At 40.0% G+C, this 19,988-nt stretch overlaps 1 protein-coding gene across 4 annotated transcripts in view; it reads left to right on the top strand.

The window, feature by feature from the left end:
- PTPRN2 (protein tyrosine phosphatase receptor type N2) overlaps positions 1 to 19,988 on the top strand; it is a 931,942-nt gene that overhangs the window by 342,888 nt on the left and 569,066 nt on the right. For all 4 annotated transcript variants that reach the window (XM_070266124.1, XM_023640190.2, XM_070266125.1 and 1 more), the window contains one exon: positions 19,279 to 19,639. In XM_070266124.1, coding sequence (XP_070122225.1) covers positions 19,279 to 19,639 — 361 coding nt within the window. The remainder of the gene's footprint in view (positions 1 to 19,278; positions 19,640 to 19,988) is intronic.

Genomic DNA, 19,988 nt, shown 5'->3' with positions numbered 1-19,988 from the left:
TTAGCTCAGGTGCCAATCTTTTTTTTTATTGAGATTATAATGGTTTATAACATTGTGTAATTTTGGGTGTACATTATTGTTTATCAATTCCTGAGTACACTTCATTGTGCTCACCTCTAGTAGTCTAATTTTTTTTTTATTAAGGTTACGAAAGTTAACGTCCTTGTGAAATTACAGTTGTACATCATTATTAGTCATGTTGTAGGTACACCACTTCACCCCTAGTGCCCTACCCCCAACCCCCTTTCCCCTGGCAACCACCAATCAGTTCTCTTTGTCCATATGTTAACTACCACCTATGAGTGGAGTCATACAGAGTTTGTCTTTCTCTGTCTGGCTTATTTCACTCAACATAATACCCTCAAGGTCTATCCATGTTGTTGTGAATGGGACGACTTTGTCCTTTTTTATGGCTGAGTAGTATTCCATTGTATATATATATACCACATCTTCTTTATCCAATCATCAGTTGCTGGGCACTTAGGTTGGTTCCATGACTTGGCTATTGTGAATAATGGTGCGATGAACATAGGGGTGCATGGAACTTTTGGAATTGCTGATTTCAGGTTCTTAGGATAGATACCCAGTAGTGGGATGGCTGGGTCATAAGGTATTTCTATTCTTAACTTTTTGAGGAATCTCCATACTGTTTTCCATAGTGGCTGCACCACTTTGCATTCCCACCAACAGTGTATGAGGGTTCCCTTTTCTCCACAGCCTCTCCAACATTTGTCACTCTTGGTTTTGGATATTTTTGCCATCCTAACAGGTGTAAGGTGATATCTTAGTGTAGTTTTGATTTGCATTTCCCTGATTATTAGTGATGATGAGCATCTTTTCATGTGTCTATTGGCCATCCGTATATCTTCTTTGGAGAAATGTCTGTTCATGTCCCCTGCCCAATTTGTAATTGGGTTGTTTGATTTTTTATTGTTGAGTTGTGTGAGTTCTTTGTATATTGTGGAGATTAACCCTTTGTTGGATAAATAATTTGTGAATATTTTTTCCCAGTTAGTGGGATGTTTTTTTGTTTCAATCCTGTTTTCCCTTGCCTTGAAGAAGCTCTTTAGTCTGATGAAGTCCCATTTGTTTATTCTTTCTATTGTTTCCCTCATGTGAGGGGTTATGGTGTCTGAAAAGATTCTTTTGAAGCTGATATCAAAGAGTGTACTGCCGATATTCTCTTCTAGAAGACTTATGGTTTCAGGCCTAATCTTTAGGTCTTTGATCCATTTTGAGTTTATTTTAGTAAATGGTGAAAAAGAATGGTTGATTTTCGTTCTTTTACATGTGGCTGTCCAGTTTTCCCAGCACCATTTGTTGAAGAGACTTTCTTTCCTCCATTGTAGGCCCACAGCTCCTTTGTCAAAGATTAGCTGTCCATAGATGTGTGGTTTTATTTCTGGGCTTTCAATTCTGTTCCATTGATCTGTGCACCTGTTTTCGTACCAGTACAATGCTGTTTTGATTACTGTAGCTTTGTGGTATGTTTTGAAGTCAGGGATTGTGATGCCTCCAGCTTTGTTCTTCTTTCTCAGGATTGCTTTAGCAATTTGGGGTCTTTTGTTGCCCCATACGAATTTTAGGATTCTTTGTTCAATTTCTGTAAAGAATGACATTGGAATTCTGATTGGGATAGCATTGAATCTGTAGATTGCTTTGGGTAGTATGGACATTTTAACTATGTTTATTCTTCCAATCCATGTGCATGGAATGTCTTTCCATCTCTTTATGTCGTCGTCGATTCTTTGAAGAAGGTCTTGTAGTTTTTGTCATATAGATCTTTCACTTCCTTGGTTAAATTTATCCCAAGGTATTTTATTCTTTTTTTGCGATTGTGAATCAGATTGAGTTCTTGAGATCTTTTTCTGTTAGTTCATTGTTAGCATATAGAAATGCTACTGATTTATGTATGTTGATTTTATACCCTGAAACTTTGCTGTAGTTGTTGATTGTTTCTAATAGTTTTTCTATGGATTCTTTGGGGTTTTCTATATATAAGATCATGTCGTCTGCAAACAGTGAGAGTTTTACTTCTTCGTTGCCTATTTGGATTCCTTTTATTTGTTTTTCCTGCTGAATTGCTCTGGCCACAACCTCCAGTACTATGTTGAATAAGAGTGGTGAAAGTGGGCATCCTTGTCTTGTTCCTGTTCTGAGAGGGATGGGTTTCAGTTTTTGTCTGTTGAGTATGATGTTGGCTGTGGGTTTGTCATATATGGCCTTTATTATGTTGAGGTACTTTCCTTCTATACCTATTTTATTGAGAGTTTTTATCATAAATGGATGTTGGATCTTGTTGAATGCTTTCGCTGCATGTATTGAGATGATCGTGTGGTTTTTGTTTCTCATTTTGTTAATGTAGTGAATCACGTTGATTGACTTGCGGATGTTCAACCATCCTTGTGTCCCTGGTATAAATCCCACTTGATCATGCTGTATAATTTTTTTGATATATTGCTTTATTCGGTTTGCCAAAATTTTGTTGAGGATTTTTGCATCTATGTTCATCAGTGATATTGGCCTGTAGTTTTCCTTCTTTGTGTTGTCCTTGTCAGGTTTGGGGATCAGGATGATGTTGGCTTCATAGAATGTGTTAGGGAGTGCTCCATCTTCCTCTATTTTCTGGAATAGTTTGAGAAGGATAGGTATTAAATCTTCTTTGAATGTTTGGTAGAATTCTCCAGAGAAGCCGTCTGGTCCTGGACTCTTATTTTTGGGGAGGTTTTTGATTACTGTTTCTATTTCTTTACTTGTGATTAGTCTATTCAGATTCTCTATTTCTTCCTGATTCAGTTTGAGTAGGTTGTATGAGTCTAGGAATTTATCCATTTTTTCTAGGTTGTTCAATTTGCTGCTAGGCCCACCGTCTCCAGTGCACGGGTCGGTGCAGGGGGTGCCCAGACTTCCCGTGGACGTACTTAGTGACTGGGTGGAGCTCCAACACCCGGCTCTGTGGCCCGGGGGGAAGCTCCAGGGTCCCGCACCCCCCCCCCAGCAGGGAGGGCCTCTGCTTGCCATTGGCAGGGAGGCCCCACCCAGCATTCGGAACACCAGGAGGCTCCCTAGAGCAGAATTCCCCACAAGGCAGCAGCTTACAAGCCACCACCAGGCCCACGGACTCTGGCCATGTCCCGATGAGGCAAGGGGCTCTAAGACATCCCGTGAGAGTGGAGTGGGGCAGAGTGGAGCTCCGGTGAAATGGCTCCATAGCCCAGGGGGGAACTCCAGGTTCCTACAGCAGCCTCAGCAAAAGCCTCTGCACAGCACTAGTGGAGAGGTCCTGACTGGCAATCGCAAGGCTGGAAGGCCCTGGGGCAAAAGTAGCACAGCTAGGTGAGCTAATGACAGACTGCAGAAGATACCCATAGCTCGGCTGGGACCTATAGTGGACAAGTGTGATCTTGTGGGCTCTGTTAGGGACAAAGTGGCGATTATAGGTGATCCTGCTCCTGGCTGCTGGGAAAGCCCACAACACTGCTGCAGACCACAAGGAGGGAGCACGTCTAAGTGGGCTGCAACAGTAGGCACCAGCAGCCTGAGGCCCCCTTGTGATTGCCCCCAAAACCGACAAGGGACACCACAGGACCACTGTGACCACGAGGAGGCGTCCAGGTCCAGTCAGTAACAGCTGACAGGGTTCCTGGTTGGTGCAGTCTAAACAGCTGCCCCCCCCCCCCACACCAGTCACAACAAGTGGAAGCAGCGACTAAACTCTATCTCTATGCAGAGGCACAAATCCACACCATCAAGCAGCATGAAAAAATATATTAAATCTCCAGAACAGAAGGAAAATGATAAGCACCCAGAAAACAATCCGAAAGACAATGAAATCTATAACCTAATGACGATGATTTCAAAACTGCCATCATTAAAAACTCAATGAGTTAAAAGAGAATTCAGATAGACAACTCAATGAGTTCAGGAGCTATGTCACAAAAAAGCTTGATACTATAAAGAAGAACCAATTAGAAATACTGGAGATGAAGAACACAATGGAGGAGATTAAGAAAAATCTGGACTCTCTGAACAGTAGGGTTGATAATATGGAGGACAGAATTAGCAATTTGGAGGATAGGAATATAGAAATGCTGCAGACAGAGGAGGAGAGAGAACTAAGACTAAAAAGAAATGAAGAAACTCTCCGAGAATTATCTGACTCAATTAGGAGATGCAACATAAGGATTATAGGTATACCAGAGGGAGAAGAGAAGGAGAAGGGGGCAGAAGGCCTGTTCAAAGAAACAATAGCTGAGAACTTTCCAAACTTGGGAAGAGAGATGGAACTTCATGTGACAGAAGCCAATAGATCTCCAAACTTTATTAATGCAAGAAGACCAACCCCAAGGCATATAGTAGTGAAACTAGCAAAAGTCAATGAGAAAGAGAAAATACTAAGGGCAGCCAGGCAGAAGAAAATAACTTACAAAGGAAACGCCATAAGGTTATCAGCAGATTTCTCAGGAGAGACCTTACAGGCTAGAAGAGATTGGAATGAAATATTCAAAACTCTGAAGGACAAAAACCTGCAGCCAAGAATACTCTACCCAGCGAAAATTTCCTTCAAATATGATGGAGAAATAAAACCTTTCCCAGATAAACAAAAGTTAAGGGAGTTCATCACCACAAAACCTCCTCTTCAAGAAATGCTCAGGAAGAACCTCATTCCTGAAAAATCAAAAAAATGAAAGGGGTTACAAAATCCAGAACAAAGGAGATAAGCAGAAGGACAATAACACAAAGTAACAGCTCTCCATCAGGACAAAATGCAAAAGAACTGGAAAACAAGTGATAAAATGGCAACAGTAGGCCCCCATGTTTCAATAATCACTCTAAACGTGAATGGATTGAACTCTCCAATCAAAAGGCACGGAGTGGCAGGATGGATTAAAGAACAAGATCCAACAATATGCTGCCTCCAGGAAACACACCTCAGCCCCAAAGACAAACACAGACTCAAAGTGAAGGGATGGAAGACAATATTCCAAGCTAATAATGAACAAAAGAAAGCAGGTGTTGCCATACTTATATCAGACAAAGTAGACTTCAAAGCAAAACAGATAAAAAAAGACAAAGAGGGGCAGTATATAATGATAAAAGGGACGCTCCACCAAGATGACATAACAGTTATAAATCTATATGCACCTAACACAGGAGCACCAAAATTCGTAAAGAAACTATTAACAAAACTAAAAGGAGACATCAACAGCAATACAATAATAGTAGGGGACCTCAACACCCCATTAACACCAATGGACAGATCATCCAGACAGAAAATCAACAAGGAAATTATAGAATTAAATGAAAAATTAGATCAGATGGACCTAATAGATATATATAGGACACTTCATCCAAAAACAGCAGGTTACACATTCTTCTCAAGCACGCATGGAACATTCTCAAGGATAGACCATGTCTTGGGAAACAAAGCAAGCATCAATAAGTTCAAGAGGGTTGAAATAATATCAAGCATCTTTTCTCATCATAATGCTATGAAACTAGAAATCAACTACAAGAATAAAGCTGGGAAAGGGCCAAAAATGTGGAGACTAAACAACATGCTACTGAACAAACAATGGATTATTGAAGAAATTAAAGAAGAAATCAAACATTATCTGGAGACAAGTGAAAATGAAAACACACCATACCAAATGACTTGGGACGCAGCAAAGGCAGTCCTAAGAGGGAAATTCATTGCAATACAGGCTCACCTCAATAAGCAAGAAAAATCTTACATAAACAACCTCAAATGACACCTAACGGAATTAGAAAAAGAAGAACAAACAAAACCCAAAGTCAGTAGAAGGAGGGACATAATAAAAATTAGAGCAGAAATAAATGATATTGAATCAAAAAAGACAGTAGAAAGGATCAATGAGACAAAGAGTTGGTTCTTTGAAAAAATTAACAAAATCGACAAACCCTTAGCCAGACTCACTAAAAAAAAAAGAGAAAAGTCTCAAATAAATAAAATTAGAAACGAGAGAGGAGAAATCACAACAGATACCGAAGAAATACAAAGGATCATAAGAGAATAGTAGTAGTCTAATTTTTATCCATCAACATACATACGTGCCCCTTTGTCCCTTTCGCTGATCCCCCAACCCCCTTCCTCTCTGGTAACCACTAATCTGTTCTCTTTATCCATGTATGTTATCTTCCACATATGAGTAAAATCATGCCATATTTGTCTTTCTCTGTGTGGCTTATTTCACTTAAAAAAATAATAAAGTGATGAAAGGAAAAAGCCTACAGCCAAGAATACTCTACCCAGAAAGATTATCATTCAGAATGGAAGGCGAGATAAGGAGTTTCCCAGACAAGCAAAAATTAAAGGAGTTTATCACCAAGAAACCAGTTGTATAAGAAATGCTAAAGGGACTTATTTAAGTGGGAAAGAGAAGACCACAAATAGGAATAAGAAAATTATCAAAAAAAAAAGGGGCAATGCAATCACTGTTAAAGGCAAAAATACAGTAAAGGTAGCAGATCAAACACCTATGAAGCTAATATGAAGGTCAAAAGACAAAAGTACTAAAATTACCTATTTCCGTGATAAGAAGGTAACGGATACACACACACAAAAGAAGGGGTTAGGTATGATATCAAAAACTTAAAATATGGGAGGAGGGGAGTAAAAGAGTAGAGCTTTTAGCAAGAGGTCAAACTAAAGAGATTATCAATTCAATATAGATTGCTATATACATAGGTTATTATATATGAACCTCATGGTAATCACAAACCAGCAACCTATAATAAACACACAAATAATTAAGAGAAAGGAGCCCAAATATAAGACTAAAGAAAGCCATCAAACCACAAGGGAAGAGAGCAAGAGAAGAAGAAGGGAACAGAGAAGAACTATTAAAACACCTAGGACAAAAGTAACAAAATGGCAATAAGTACATATTTATCAATAGGTACTTTAAATGTGAATGGACTAAATGCTCCAATCAAAAGGCATAGGGTGGTCGATTGGATAAAAAAACACAACCTATATATATGCTGCATACAGGAGACCCACTACAGACCTAAAGACACTCACCGACTGAAAGTAAAAGGATGGAGAAAGATACTGCATGCAAATGGCAAAGAAAAGAAAGCTGGGGTAGCAATATGATTGTGAGACAAAGTAGACTTTAATACAAAAGCTATAACAAGAGACAAAGAAGGGCACTACATAATGATAAAGGAAACAGTCAACAAGAGGATATAACACTTGTAAATTTCTATGCACCCAACATAGGAGCACCTAAATATATAAAGCAATTGTTAACAGACATAAAAGGAGAAATAGACAATAACACAGTAGGGGACTTTAACACTCCACTTACATCAATGGATAGATCAGCCAAACAGAAGAGCAATGAGGAAACATTGGCCTTAAATGATGCATTAGACAAGATGGATTTAGTAGGTGTATATAGAGCATTCCATCCAAAAACCACAGAATACACATTCTTTTTCAAATGCACATGGAAGATTCTCCAGGACTGATCATATATTAAGCTAAAAAACAAGTCTCAAAATTTTAAGAAAATTTAAATAATACCAAGCATCTTTTCTAACCACAAAGGTATGGAACTAGAGATCAACAATAGGAAGAAAATCAGAAAAGCCACCAGTATGTGGAGATTAAACAAAATGTTACTTAACAACCATGGGGCAATGAATAAATCAAAGGAGAAATAAAAAAATACCTGGAGACAAATGAAAATGAAAATACGACATGCCAATATCTATGGGATACAGCAAAAGGGGTTCTAAGAAGGAAGTTTATAGCAATACAGGCCTACCTCAACAAACAAGAAAAATCTCAAATAAACAATCTAACGGTACACCTAAATGAACTGGAAAAAGAAGAACAAACAAGGCCCAAAATCAGTTGAAGGAAGGAAATAATAAAAATCAGAGTAGAAATAAATGAAATAGAGATGAAAAAAACAATAGAAAAATGTCAGTGAAACCAAGAGCTGATTCTTTGAAAAGAAAATTGACAAACCCTTAGCTAGACTCACCAAGAAAAAAAGAGAGGAGGCACAAACAAATAAAATCAGAAATGAAAGCAGGGAAATTACAATGGACACTGCAGAAATGCAAACGATCATAAGAGCATACTATGAAAAGCTATATGCCAACAAATTGGATAATCTAGAAGAAATGGATAAATTCTTAGAATCAAACAACCTTCCAAAACTGCATCAAGAAGAAATAGAGAAATTGAATAGATCCATTACCAGTAAGGAGATTGAAACATTAATCAAAAATCTTCCAAAAAGTAAAAGTTTGGGACCTGGTGGCTTCCCTGGCAAATTCTACCAAACATTCAAAGAAGACTTAATACCTATCCTTCTCAAATTTTTGAAAAAAATTGAAGAGGAGGAGAAGCTTTGTAAGTCCTTCTACAAAGCCAATATTACTCTGATATCAAACCAGATAAGAACAACACAAAAAAGGACAATTACAGGCCAATATCACTGATGAACATCAATAAAAAATCCTCAACAAAATACTAACAACTCAAATACAACAATACATTAAACAGATCATACACCATGATCAAGTGGGATTTATTACAGAGATGCAGGGATAGTTCAACACCTGCAAATCCATCAACGTGATACACCACGTTAACAAAATAAAAAATAAAAAATCACATGATCGTCTCAGTAGACCCAGAGAAAGCATTTGACAAGATACAGCATCCATTTATGATAAAAACTCTGAATAAAATGGGAATAGAGGGAAAGTACCTCAACATAATAAAGGCCATATATCACAAACCCACAGCGAATATCACTGTCAATGGAGAAAAACTGAAAGTTATCCCTCTAAGAACAGGAACCAGATAAGGATGCCCACTTTTCACCACTCTTATTTAACATAGTATTGGAAGTCTTAGCCAGAGCAATCAAGCAAGAAAAAGAAATAAAAGGGATCCAAATTGGAAAGGAAAAAGTGAAACTGTCACTATTTGCAGATGACATGATTTTATTTACAGAAAACTAAAGAATTCACTAAAAAACTTTTAGAAATAATCAATACAGTCATGTTGCAAGATACAAAATCAACGTACAAAAATCAGTTGTGTTTTCTATACACTAACAATGAAGTAGCAGAAAGAGAAATTAAGAATACAATCCAATTTACAATTGCAGCAAAATAAATAAATATCTAGGAAGAAACTTAACCAAAGACGTGAAAAATCTCCACACTGAAAACTATAGAAGATTGTTGAAAGAAATTGAAGAGGACACAAACAAGTGGAAAAATATTCTGTGCTCTTGGATTGGAAGAATTAACATAGTTAAAATGTCCATACTTCCTAAGGCAATCTACAGATTCAATGCAATCCCTATCAAAGTTCCAATGACATTTTTCAGGAAAATAGAACAAAGATTCCTAAAATTTATCTGGAACAACCAAAGACCCCATGTAGCCAAAGGAATCCTGAGAAAAAAGAACAAAGCTGGAGGTATCACACTCCCTGATTTCAAAATATACTGCAAAGCTGTATTAACCAAAACAGCATGGTACTGGCACAAAGACACACAGATCAGTGGAACAGAATCAAGAGCCCAGAAACAAACCCACACATCTCTGAACAGCTAATTTTCGACAAGGGAGTCAAGAAAATAAAATGGAGAAAGGAAAGTCTCTTCAATAAATGGTGTTGGGAGAACTGGACAGCCACATGAAAAAGAATGAAAGTAGACCATTATCTTACACCATACACAAAAATTAACTCAAAATGGATTAAAGACTTGAATGTAAGACCTGGAACCATTAAACTTCCAGAAGGAAACCTAGGCAGTACACTCTTCAACATTGGTCTTAGCAGCGTATTTTCAAGTACTATGTCTGACTGGGCAAGGGAAACAATAGAAAAAATTAACAAACAGGACTACATCAAAGCAAAAAGCTTCTGCACAGCAAAGGAAACCATCAACAAAATGAAAAGATGACTCAACAATTGGGAGAAGATATTTGCAAACCATATATCCAATAAGGGGTTAATCTCCAAAATATACAAAGAACTAATACATCTCAACTACAAAAATTAACAACCCAATTAAAAAATGGGCAAAAGATCTGAACAGACATTTCTCCAAAGAAGATATTCACGTGGCAAACAGGCACATGAAAAGATGTTCAACATCACTAACTATCAGGGAAATGCAAATCAAAACTACAATGAGATATCAGCTCACTTCAGTCAGAATGGCTATAATTAACAAGACAGGAAACAATGAGTTTTAGAGAGGATGTGGAGAGAAGGGAATGCTCATACACTGCTGGTGGGAGTGCAAACTGGTGCAGCCACTATGGAAAACACTATGGAGAGTCCTCAAAAAATTAAGAATAGAACTACCTTATGATCCAGCTATTCCACTGCTGGGTATTTATACAAAGAACGTGAAAACATGAATGCATAAAGATACATGCACCCTTATGTTCATCACAGCATTATTCACAATAGCCAAGACTTGGAAGCAACTTAGGTGCCCATCAAGGGACGAATGGATAAAGAAGATGTGGTGTATATGAACAATGGAATACTACTCTGCCATAAGAAATGATGAAATCCGGCCATTTGTGACCATGTGAACGGACCTTGAGGGTATTATCCTAAGTGAAATAAGTCAGAGGGAGAAAGTCAAATACTGTATGATTTCACTCATAAGTAGAAGATAAAAATGACAAACAAATATAGACAAACAGAGATTGGATTGGTGGTTACCAGAGAGGAATGAGGGAGGGAAGAGGGCGAAAGGGGTGTTTAGGCACATGTGTGCAGTGATGGATTGTAATTAGTATTTGGGTGTTGAACATGATGGAATCTATACAGAAAACGAAATATATAATGATGCACACCTGGAATTTATATAATGTTATAAATCAATGTTACTGCAATCAAGAAAAAAAGAAAAGAAAAAAACCCAAAACCAGCCAACCAAACAAAAAAGAACAGCTAAATTAGTGGAGATATAATATGTTTATGTGTCAGAAGATCATGTGTCAGTAGTTTTAAGGTGGCAATTTCCCACAAACTCCATCTGTATATGACACCAAAACACAATTCATAAAAGAAAAATTGGACTTCATAAAATTTAAAATTTTTCTTCTTTAAAAGCTACTGTTAAACACATAGATAAGGAGAACAAATAAGAGGTTACCAGAGGAGAAGGTGGTCTGGGGAGGGCAAAAGGGATCAAGGGGCACCTATGTATGGTGATCCACAAAAACTAGGGGGAGCATGATACAGTCTATACAGAAACTGAAATATAATAACGTACACCTGAAATTCATACAATGTTATAAGCCAGTATGACCTCAATAAAAACATAGATACTGTCATGAGAATGAAAAGACAAGTCACAAACTGTGAAAAAACATTTGAAATTAATACACCTGGAGAAGTACTTCTCTGCACAATGTATGAAGAACTCTCGAAATTCATTAAAAACAAAAAATCAGTCAAATAAAAAATTGAGCAAGAGATTTGAACACTTTACCAAAGAAGATAGATAGGGGGCAAATAAGCTCATGTGAAAAGTTCAACATCATTGTTCATCAGGAAAATGAAAATGGAAACAACAATGAGTTGCCACTACTCATTTATTAGAATGGCTAAAATTTAAAAGACTGACCACATCACATATTGGCAAGGAGGTGGAGGAACTGGATTCTCATACACTCATGATTGGAGTGTAAGATGTTACAGCTACTTTGGAAAATATCTCGACAGTTTTTTAAGAAATTAAACAAACACCTTCTCTAGGATCCAGTTTTCTCACTCCTACCCAAGGTAAATGAAAGCTTTGTCCATTTGAAGACTTGTAGATGAATCTTCATAGTAGCCTTAACAGTAAGTGCCAACAGTTGGAAATAACCCACATGCCCACCACCAAGTGAATGGATGAGCAAATTGTGTTTGATCAATAAAATGAAATGCTATTCAGCAATAAAAATGAATGAACTATTGATGCATGCAGCAGCATGGATGAGTTTCATAGTGATTATGTGGACTGAACGACAGAAAAAGAATACATACTGTTATAATTTCATTTATACAAACTGTTAGAAAATGCAGTTCGGGGGCTGCCTGAGGATGTGGTGGTGGGCAGGAGTGGGAAAGAAGGAGGACAAAGGGGGATGAGGAAACTTTTAGGGTGACAGATATGTTCATTGTCGACTCTGGTGATGATTTCATAGGTGTATACCTACGTCAAAACAAATGTATACTGTTAATTGTGTCAATCATACCTTAGTAAAGCTAAAAAAGAAAAAAGACAAGCAACCCAACCCAGAAGTGTGTAAAAGTTTTGAACAGATGCTTTTTTAAAAAAGAAATATACAATTACCAACAAAGGCATAAAAAGTGCTAACCATCATTCATTAGGGAGATACAGTGTAAATCTGTAAAGAACTACCGCTCATGTCCACTAGATTGGCTAAACTTTTTGAAAAATTCTTTAATACTAACTCTTGGTGATAATGTAGAGTAATGGAACTTCTCCAGTTAGTGGGCACATAAACCATTATCAACCACTGTTTGGCGATTTCTTTCCAGTTGAACATCCATCTACCCTGTGACACAGCAGTTCCACTTTGGGCTCTACCCTAGAGAAAGGACAGCATGTGTTCAAAGTAGACTTGCATGAAGCTGTTCATGGCAGCCTTATTCATTAAAAACTCCAGACTGGAAACAACCCAGACGTCTACCAGCAAGCCCGTTGTCTCCTGTCACTCCACTTTTGAAGAGGTGCTGCCTTGGGAAATCAAGTTTGGGGACACAGAGTTCCCTCCTGCCTTCTACTTAGCTATACCACTGGGAATAGCATATTCAAAAGCATAGAGAGCTGTGAGGATTGTGGCCACAACATTTTCTATGTGCCACATCTGTGATGTTTGCTTCGTTGAAAAAGTGGCCTGCTCAAGTTAGTATTTCTGCTGACCTTTGCTTGGAAGCTGAGCTCTGGTGGTAGAGCTGTCCTCAGGGTTCCCGCTCTGTTCTTCGTGCACATAGTCGTGTGTAATGTGTAGGAAGGGATTAATGCATGCTGCCTGTAGTGACTGTCAGCCTATTCCCTGCCAGATAAAGTCCCACCTGCAGACGCAGCCACACTCCACTTACAGGAAACCTACAATTCTGACCAGCTCAGAACTGGGCTCCGTGGGCAGACCAACCTGTCTATCATTCATCTGTTCATCCGTTCACCCAGCTTGGTGAGTGCCTAAGATGAGACAGACACAGAAATGCTGGGGTCAATTCGTGACCTTATTTGCAGCGTGGTCACACATGCACTTTCTATCCCAGACCCAGGTCCTGTTCCCTGCCCAGCTCTGTTTCTGTGTCCTGGGCTCTTGCGGGGCAGCGAGTTGAGCCTCTGTCCTGCTGGGCCCTGTGCTGGACGGTGCAGTTATACGGGAGGTAGCCCGGCCTTGCCCTGAGCAGCCAACTTGCTGATAGGAGAGATGGTTGTGTAAGCATATGGAGCAAGCAGCGGTGAAGCTTTGTAGGAAGCCATGTATTTTCCATGCTTTTCTTTAGTGTTGAATCCTGTGTGGGCAGAAGACAGTCTCTTTTTTCTCTTGGTTTTTGATTTAACTCCTCTTGTCACCACATGTGAAAAGCTACTTGGGTGGTCTCTGGCAGTTGTTCACTTCTCCCATACAGATTCTTCAGAACTGATTGCGTGGATGCAGGAAAAAGGCAACAGCCTCATTGCCTAAGGTTTTGTTGCACTTTCTGTAGGCTCATGTTTTACTAGAATGAGAAGGTCCCTCAAGACCTTTAGTTCAGTCATCTCATTTTACAGATAGGGAAACTGAGGCTGAGAAAGAGGGAGTGAAATGTCCACTTTCAAAAACTTACTTAGTGATAAAGCTCAAATAAGAATCCTGGAATCCTTGGGCGACTTTTTCATGATTTTTAAAATTAAAAAAAAAATCTTTTTTGAGGAAGATTAGCTCTGAGCTAACATCTGCCACCAATCCTCCTCTATTTGCTGAGGAAGACTGGCCCTGAACAAGCATCTGTGCCCATCTTCCTCTACTTTATATGTGGGATGCCTGCCACAGCATGGCTCAATAGGTGGTGTGTAGGTCCGTGCCTGGGATCCAAACCTGTGAACCCTGGACTACCAAAGCAGAGTGCAGGAACTTAACTGCTACGCCACTGGGCTGGCCCCTTCATGTTTATTTTTTAAGCCAAAACAAGGTCACTGAGTTCCCTCTTCCAGACTCAATTGAGCACAGTTCTGTCATTATCCATCAGGCAGACTGCATGACAAACCTGCTTCTTTCTGTGGCATAGCCCAAAGCCAGTCTCCTGGAGCTGTATCCCAGCTCTGCTCCTTACTCACTGGGAGATCTTGCCTCCTTGTAAAATGAGGAGAATTGTGTCTACACCTAGGGTTGTTGAGAGGGTCAAAAAGAATTACAAGATACAAAGCCGAAGAACAGCCTGGCAAGAGCACTCAGAAAACATGACCCACTTTGTGATGGTTATCCTGCTGTCCTCCAGGTGGTTATTCAATTGGCCTGTAACTCCATGCCTCGTGCTTATCAAACATGGATAGAAAAATGGATTGCAACTCTCTGCTTTAGTCCATTCCCTTTAATTTTTACCTGCTAGGTGTGAAGCTATAGAGTACAACTGCTGGAAAGGCCAAAATGCCAACGAGAAAGAGAGCATGAAGAAGCAGAAGTGGCAGAAGGAGGAAGGTAGTGCAGAGTGGGATGGAGATGAGAAACAACAACATTTGCTTCGTGTCATTTGTCTCTTTAGAATAATTCCAAGCTAGCCTAATGTAGTGTCATCTGCAGATATCCATGTTCAACACCCACACCTTGTATTACTGTCAACTTTCTACAAATTTTGTTGATCTTGTAGTTTGGAACTTAACATCTCTTCAACCTTATACATTTTGTGAACTCTGTAAAAACTGTTTGAGAACTGATTTTTCTAACTGAAAGCACCATGTCTCGGCTGCAAAGATAGCACACTATAGACCAGCGTGAGGCTCCTCTGAATGCAGAATTTCTTTTGTCCTGACAACAACGCTGTCAGTAAAAATGACACCTTCAATCTTCTTCCTCTGCACATGGACGGGCCACTTAGAGCCTAGACACTGTTAAGCACTGACAACCTTTCACTGTGTTGGGGTGGGGGTGTGGAGAGGGGGAGGGAAAGACACAGAGAGAGACAGAGAGAGAGTAAACAAGTTGCCAGAATCACCTTCCATGGCCCGAACACAGAAAGGCACAGAAGTAGTCCCAACTTTACATTAACAAGCTGGAGGTGAAGGGTTGCTGAGAGCCCACCGCCCCAACCTCTCTGCCTTGAGCTCCCAAATCTTGCCGCATCCAATGGCATCAAGGGACCATCTCATTAGGAAGCCTGTGGACAGCCCCAGTGCTATGTGCTGTGTGTGGTATCAGCAGCAAGCACGTCTTGATCAATGTGCTTGTCAACGCTGCCTTCAGGCTGTGAGACAAACTGGAGAAAATGTTTGTTGTGTGGTCAAAAGATGGCCCAATTTGGGTTTCCTAATTTGTTTTGGGTCCTTGGCACAAGAGAATATTTGATGAGCCTGAGTAACTGCTATATAGACAAAAGTCTCATCCACTCAGTTTTTGCTGGCATGTGGGACTCCGAGGGCCTCCAGGCCTTCCTGGCAGTCTGAATTCATAATGGTGCAATCTGAGGTTGGGGTGGGTGGATTTCCCTGAGAGGAAGGAGGCCTGACTTTTAACTCTGGTACCCAGCCCTGGTAGTGAAACTAGGAGCAAGGGGAGCCACTTCCATGACTACCTTTTATCAAATGCCTCCTCAGCCATGTGCTGAGCTAGTCACTTCTACCCATATTCGCTCTAATCCTTATAGATTCTTTAAGAAAAAAAGGAATTATTTTCCCAGTTTTGCAGATGGTAAAAGTGAAGCTCAAAGAGGTTAGATAACTTGTCCAAAGTTACACAGGTTACACAGAGCGATGCTAACAGGATTGGGCCAGTCTCCCAAATGAACCTTCTCTCCCCTTGGTTTTATTCCACAAACGTTGTGGAATGTGTGGGTGAGTGGATTCTACTCCTTCTCATGTGGAAACACCATGGGTTAAGCAAGATAAGCAGAGGAGTATAATTTCAGTGTAAATTTCAGCAAACTTTGGCAGCAGTTCTCAGATGCTTCCTATGCACAAAATGGGCCATATCAAAGATGCCCACACTAGATTTCTCTGACATATAGTATGAGGAATTAATGCACCAGGAGTGTCCATACCATGTTTTGGAAATTGGTCATTGTTCATGCTTTTAGGTTGCTACTTTCCAGATTTAAAATTCCAGTCTTAAAAATTATTGAGCATTATCTTAGGAAACCTGACATGATAGGTTTGTTGAATGGAAGCTTAAAAGGTCTTCAAAGTAAGGAGTTTGAAAATGAGTCATAGAATTTTAAACTCAGAGCTGAAAGAGGAATAAAAAGTACAATTGGATGGCTCCTCCTCAGTTGAGTTATAGATTTCCTCCTGCTTTAAAGAAAATGAAGATATAAGAAGCTGAAGTAAAAAATAGTAGGAATCATAGTAGTAGTGTAACCACTAGCACTTCTGTGCCAGCACCATGACTATCACCGCACTTCACAGATGCCTTAGAGGTTACATAACTCACCAAAACAAAAGTCACTGAGCACAAGCATCTGAGGTGGGATTCAAACCCTGGCAGCCTGGCCTCAGAATCCAGCTCCATCTGCTAGCTCTCTCCTTCAGGATGTGGAGCCACACAAGAAGAAGCGACCGTGAGAATGCTTTTCCTCACTGCTCTTTTTCCCAGCTCCCAGTCCTCTTGGTTATGGGATGGGCACCCTCACCTTGAAGCTGCAGTAAGCTAAGCTCCCCCAAGGACACCATCATGCTGGCCATTGTTTACAGAGGGCCTGGAATGACTCGTGAAAACTGATGTTTTCTATTATTTCTACAGACTACCTACTGAAATGTTCTTTTTCCCTTTTCCCTTAATTTGTTTCAGAGCGTAGACAGACCCAAAATAGATTGTTTATCCCAGTCTACTGCACAGATTACATTCTGCTGCAATTTGTCGTGCACAGTGTTCAGCCTGGCTTGTCCTCTACCTGGAGCTCTCCAGGTCAACTGTAACTAAAGGCCCTTTGAATCAAAGCTCCAGGTGAGGCTGCAATCACAGCAAAGAGGAGAGTTGCTCGTGGGCACATTGATGAGCCATTTGGATGCAGATCCCCAGCCCCCAGTGCTGTCATCTGACTGGGTGTTCAGAGGCAGCCTTTCTGAAGGGCTGAGCTTTGAATTGACACTCACCCCTAATTTGTGAAACTGCTGGAGGGGCTATTTGTTGTGGTAGCATTTTGTATTTCTTTCTCTCTAATGAGTCTTACTTTCTCTTTTTAAAGGAAAACAGTTGATTTCAACTAGTACTTGGACAAAATTAAACAATTTGGATGACAGCTAAAATCACATCATTTTAGAAATGAAAACAATCTTAGAGATAATATGCAATCTCCTTCTTTGACTGAAGAAAATTGAGTCTCAAAAGGTCAAGTGATTTTTCCAAATTCACATAAGAGAATGGAAACTAAAACCCATGCCAACCTATTCCTGATTTCCAGCTTTCTGCACTAACATAGATCCCAGAAGACTGAAGCCAAGTATTTTTGAAAATAGCCAGACTTGGGCGTCTGAGCCACCTGTCTTAAATTCAGTGATGGTTGCACATCTTAACTAGATCCCAAGGTTTGCACCCCATTGACTCTACATTCATCATGTGCCTCAGGGGAAGTGCATGTAGAAAACATGAATGGGCAAGATATTAAGAATTGATGGTCCACAGACCCATGCCACACCATGAAGGGAGCTCTGAGAATGCCTCCAGGACAAGCATAACCTTTCTGAATGTCTCAGAGTTGGAAATAATTACGTTTTTCCATGAAATTTTAAGGTTTTGGATTACTGTTTCAATCTCTTGACTTGTGATTGGTCTACTCAGATTCTCTATATCCTCTTGCTTCAGTTTTGGGAGGTTGTATGAGTCTCAGAATTTATCCGTTTCTTCCAGGTTATCCAATTTGTTAGTGTATAGCTTTTCATGGTATTCTCTTATAATCCTTTGTATTTCTGTAGTATCCATTGTAATTTCTCCTCTTTCATTTCTGATTTTATTTATTTGAGCCTTCTCTCTTTTTTCTTAGGGAGTCTCTCTAAGAGTTTGTTAATTTTGTTTGTCTTTTCAAAGAAACAGCTCTTAGTTTCATTGATCCTTTCTATTGTTTTTTTAGTCTCTATTTCATTTATTTCTGCTCTGATTTTCTTCTTTCTACTGATTTTGGGCTTTGTTTGTTCTTTTCCTAATTCTTTTAGGTACACTGTTAGATTGTTTATTTGAGATTTTTCTTGTTTCTTGAGTGGGCCTGTATTGCTATAAACTTCCCTCTTAGCACTGTTTTTGCTGTATCCTGTAAGTTTTGGTATGTTGTGTTTTCATTTTCATTTGTATCCAGGTATTTTCTGATTTCTCCTTTGATTTCTTCGTTGATCCAATAGTTGTCACTACACTTCTCTTGTGTAGACCCAAGAGAATTGAAAATATATGTCCACACAAAATCTTGTATGTGAATGTTCACAGCAGTATTCATCATAATGTCCAAAAAATGGAAACAGCCCAAATGTCCATCAGCTGATGAATGAATAAGCAAAACATGCTATGTCCTTAAAATAGAATATTTTCAGCCATAAAAAGAAATATGGCTCTGACACATGCCACAATATGGATGCACCTTATAAACATTATTCTATGTGAAAGAAGCTAGACATAAAATACTACATATTGTATGATTCCACGTACTTGAAATGTCCAAAATAGGCAAATTCATAGAGACAGAAAGTAGATTAATAGTTGCCTGGGCCTGAGAGGGGGAGGGAACTGGAATGGGTACAAGGTTTCTTTTTGGGGTAATGAAAATATTCTGGAATTAGACAGTGGTGATGTTTCTACAACTCTGCGGATACACTAAAAAACACCAAATTGAGTGAATTTCATAGTATGTGAATTAATCTCCTTAAAGCTGTTATTAAAAAATGAATGCAATAACAAATATGGATTATGGAACTTGGTCAATCAGTGGGTGTGCATTTCAGATGCTCAGTGCTGTTTAGTGCCTTGAAAATTGAGACCAAATGCTATTTTGGCATGCGTGGCTGATGATGGAGACTCACCTACTGCTGTTTTGTTCTCTGGCCCGTGTAGGGTGAAGATGCCCTGGCCGAAAGCGTGCTGACTTACGTGGCCCAAACGTCTGCTCTGACCTACGCCCCCATGCCCCGAGAGGATTACCCTGCAGGCCACCCCCTGCGAACCCTCAGCCGGCTCCAGCCTGATGAGCTCAGCCCAAAGGTGGTGGGTAGTGTGGACAGACAGAATCTTGTTGCTGCGCTGGGTGCCTACGCGGCTCAGAAGCACCCCCCACCCCCCAGGGAGGGTGACCCAGGGTTGCACAACCTTCTGCACGCACCGTGGAGAGAGCCGAGGGTCCTTTCAGCACCAGCTACCCCCCAGAAATGGCCTTTGTCTCCAGGAGACCCCAAACACCCCCTGGGCAGGGGCGATGGTAAGTCAGCCTCACCTACCCTCTTTGGTGTTCTTGTTGTTGGCTTGTTTTTGTCTTTCTGTCACCTTCCTGTCCGGCCCTCCATGTGCTTTTCACCACTGAGTGTCTTTTCAGACACATCAGCATTTCTCCTTAGGGGACAGCGGCAGAGCAAGGCGCAGTGTGAGGGAGTGAACCTTTGGCAGTCTCACTTCCCTCTGGTGCTGGTAGAAGAGAAGGTGGTTGTATTCATGCCAAAGGTGAATCTCTCCTTGGGGTGTAGGGGGTGTCAGTGTTTAAACATCTTCCCTGCAATGTCACAGTTTTGTGACTTTATTGATGAAGGTGATAGGTTGGGGAACAAGGCCAA

The sequence above is a fragment of the Equus caballus genome, chromosome 4 (genome assembly GCF_041296265.1).
Source record: "Equus caballus isolate H_3958 breed thoroughbred chromosome 4, TB-T2T, whole genome shotgun sequence".
Taxonomy (NCBI): Eukaryota; Metazoa; Chordata; class Mammalia; order Perissodactyla; family Equidae; genus Equus; species Equus caballus.
Note: the sequence above shows the minus strand (reverse complement) of the source record. Positions and strands in the feature narration are given on the sequence as shown.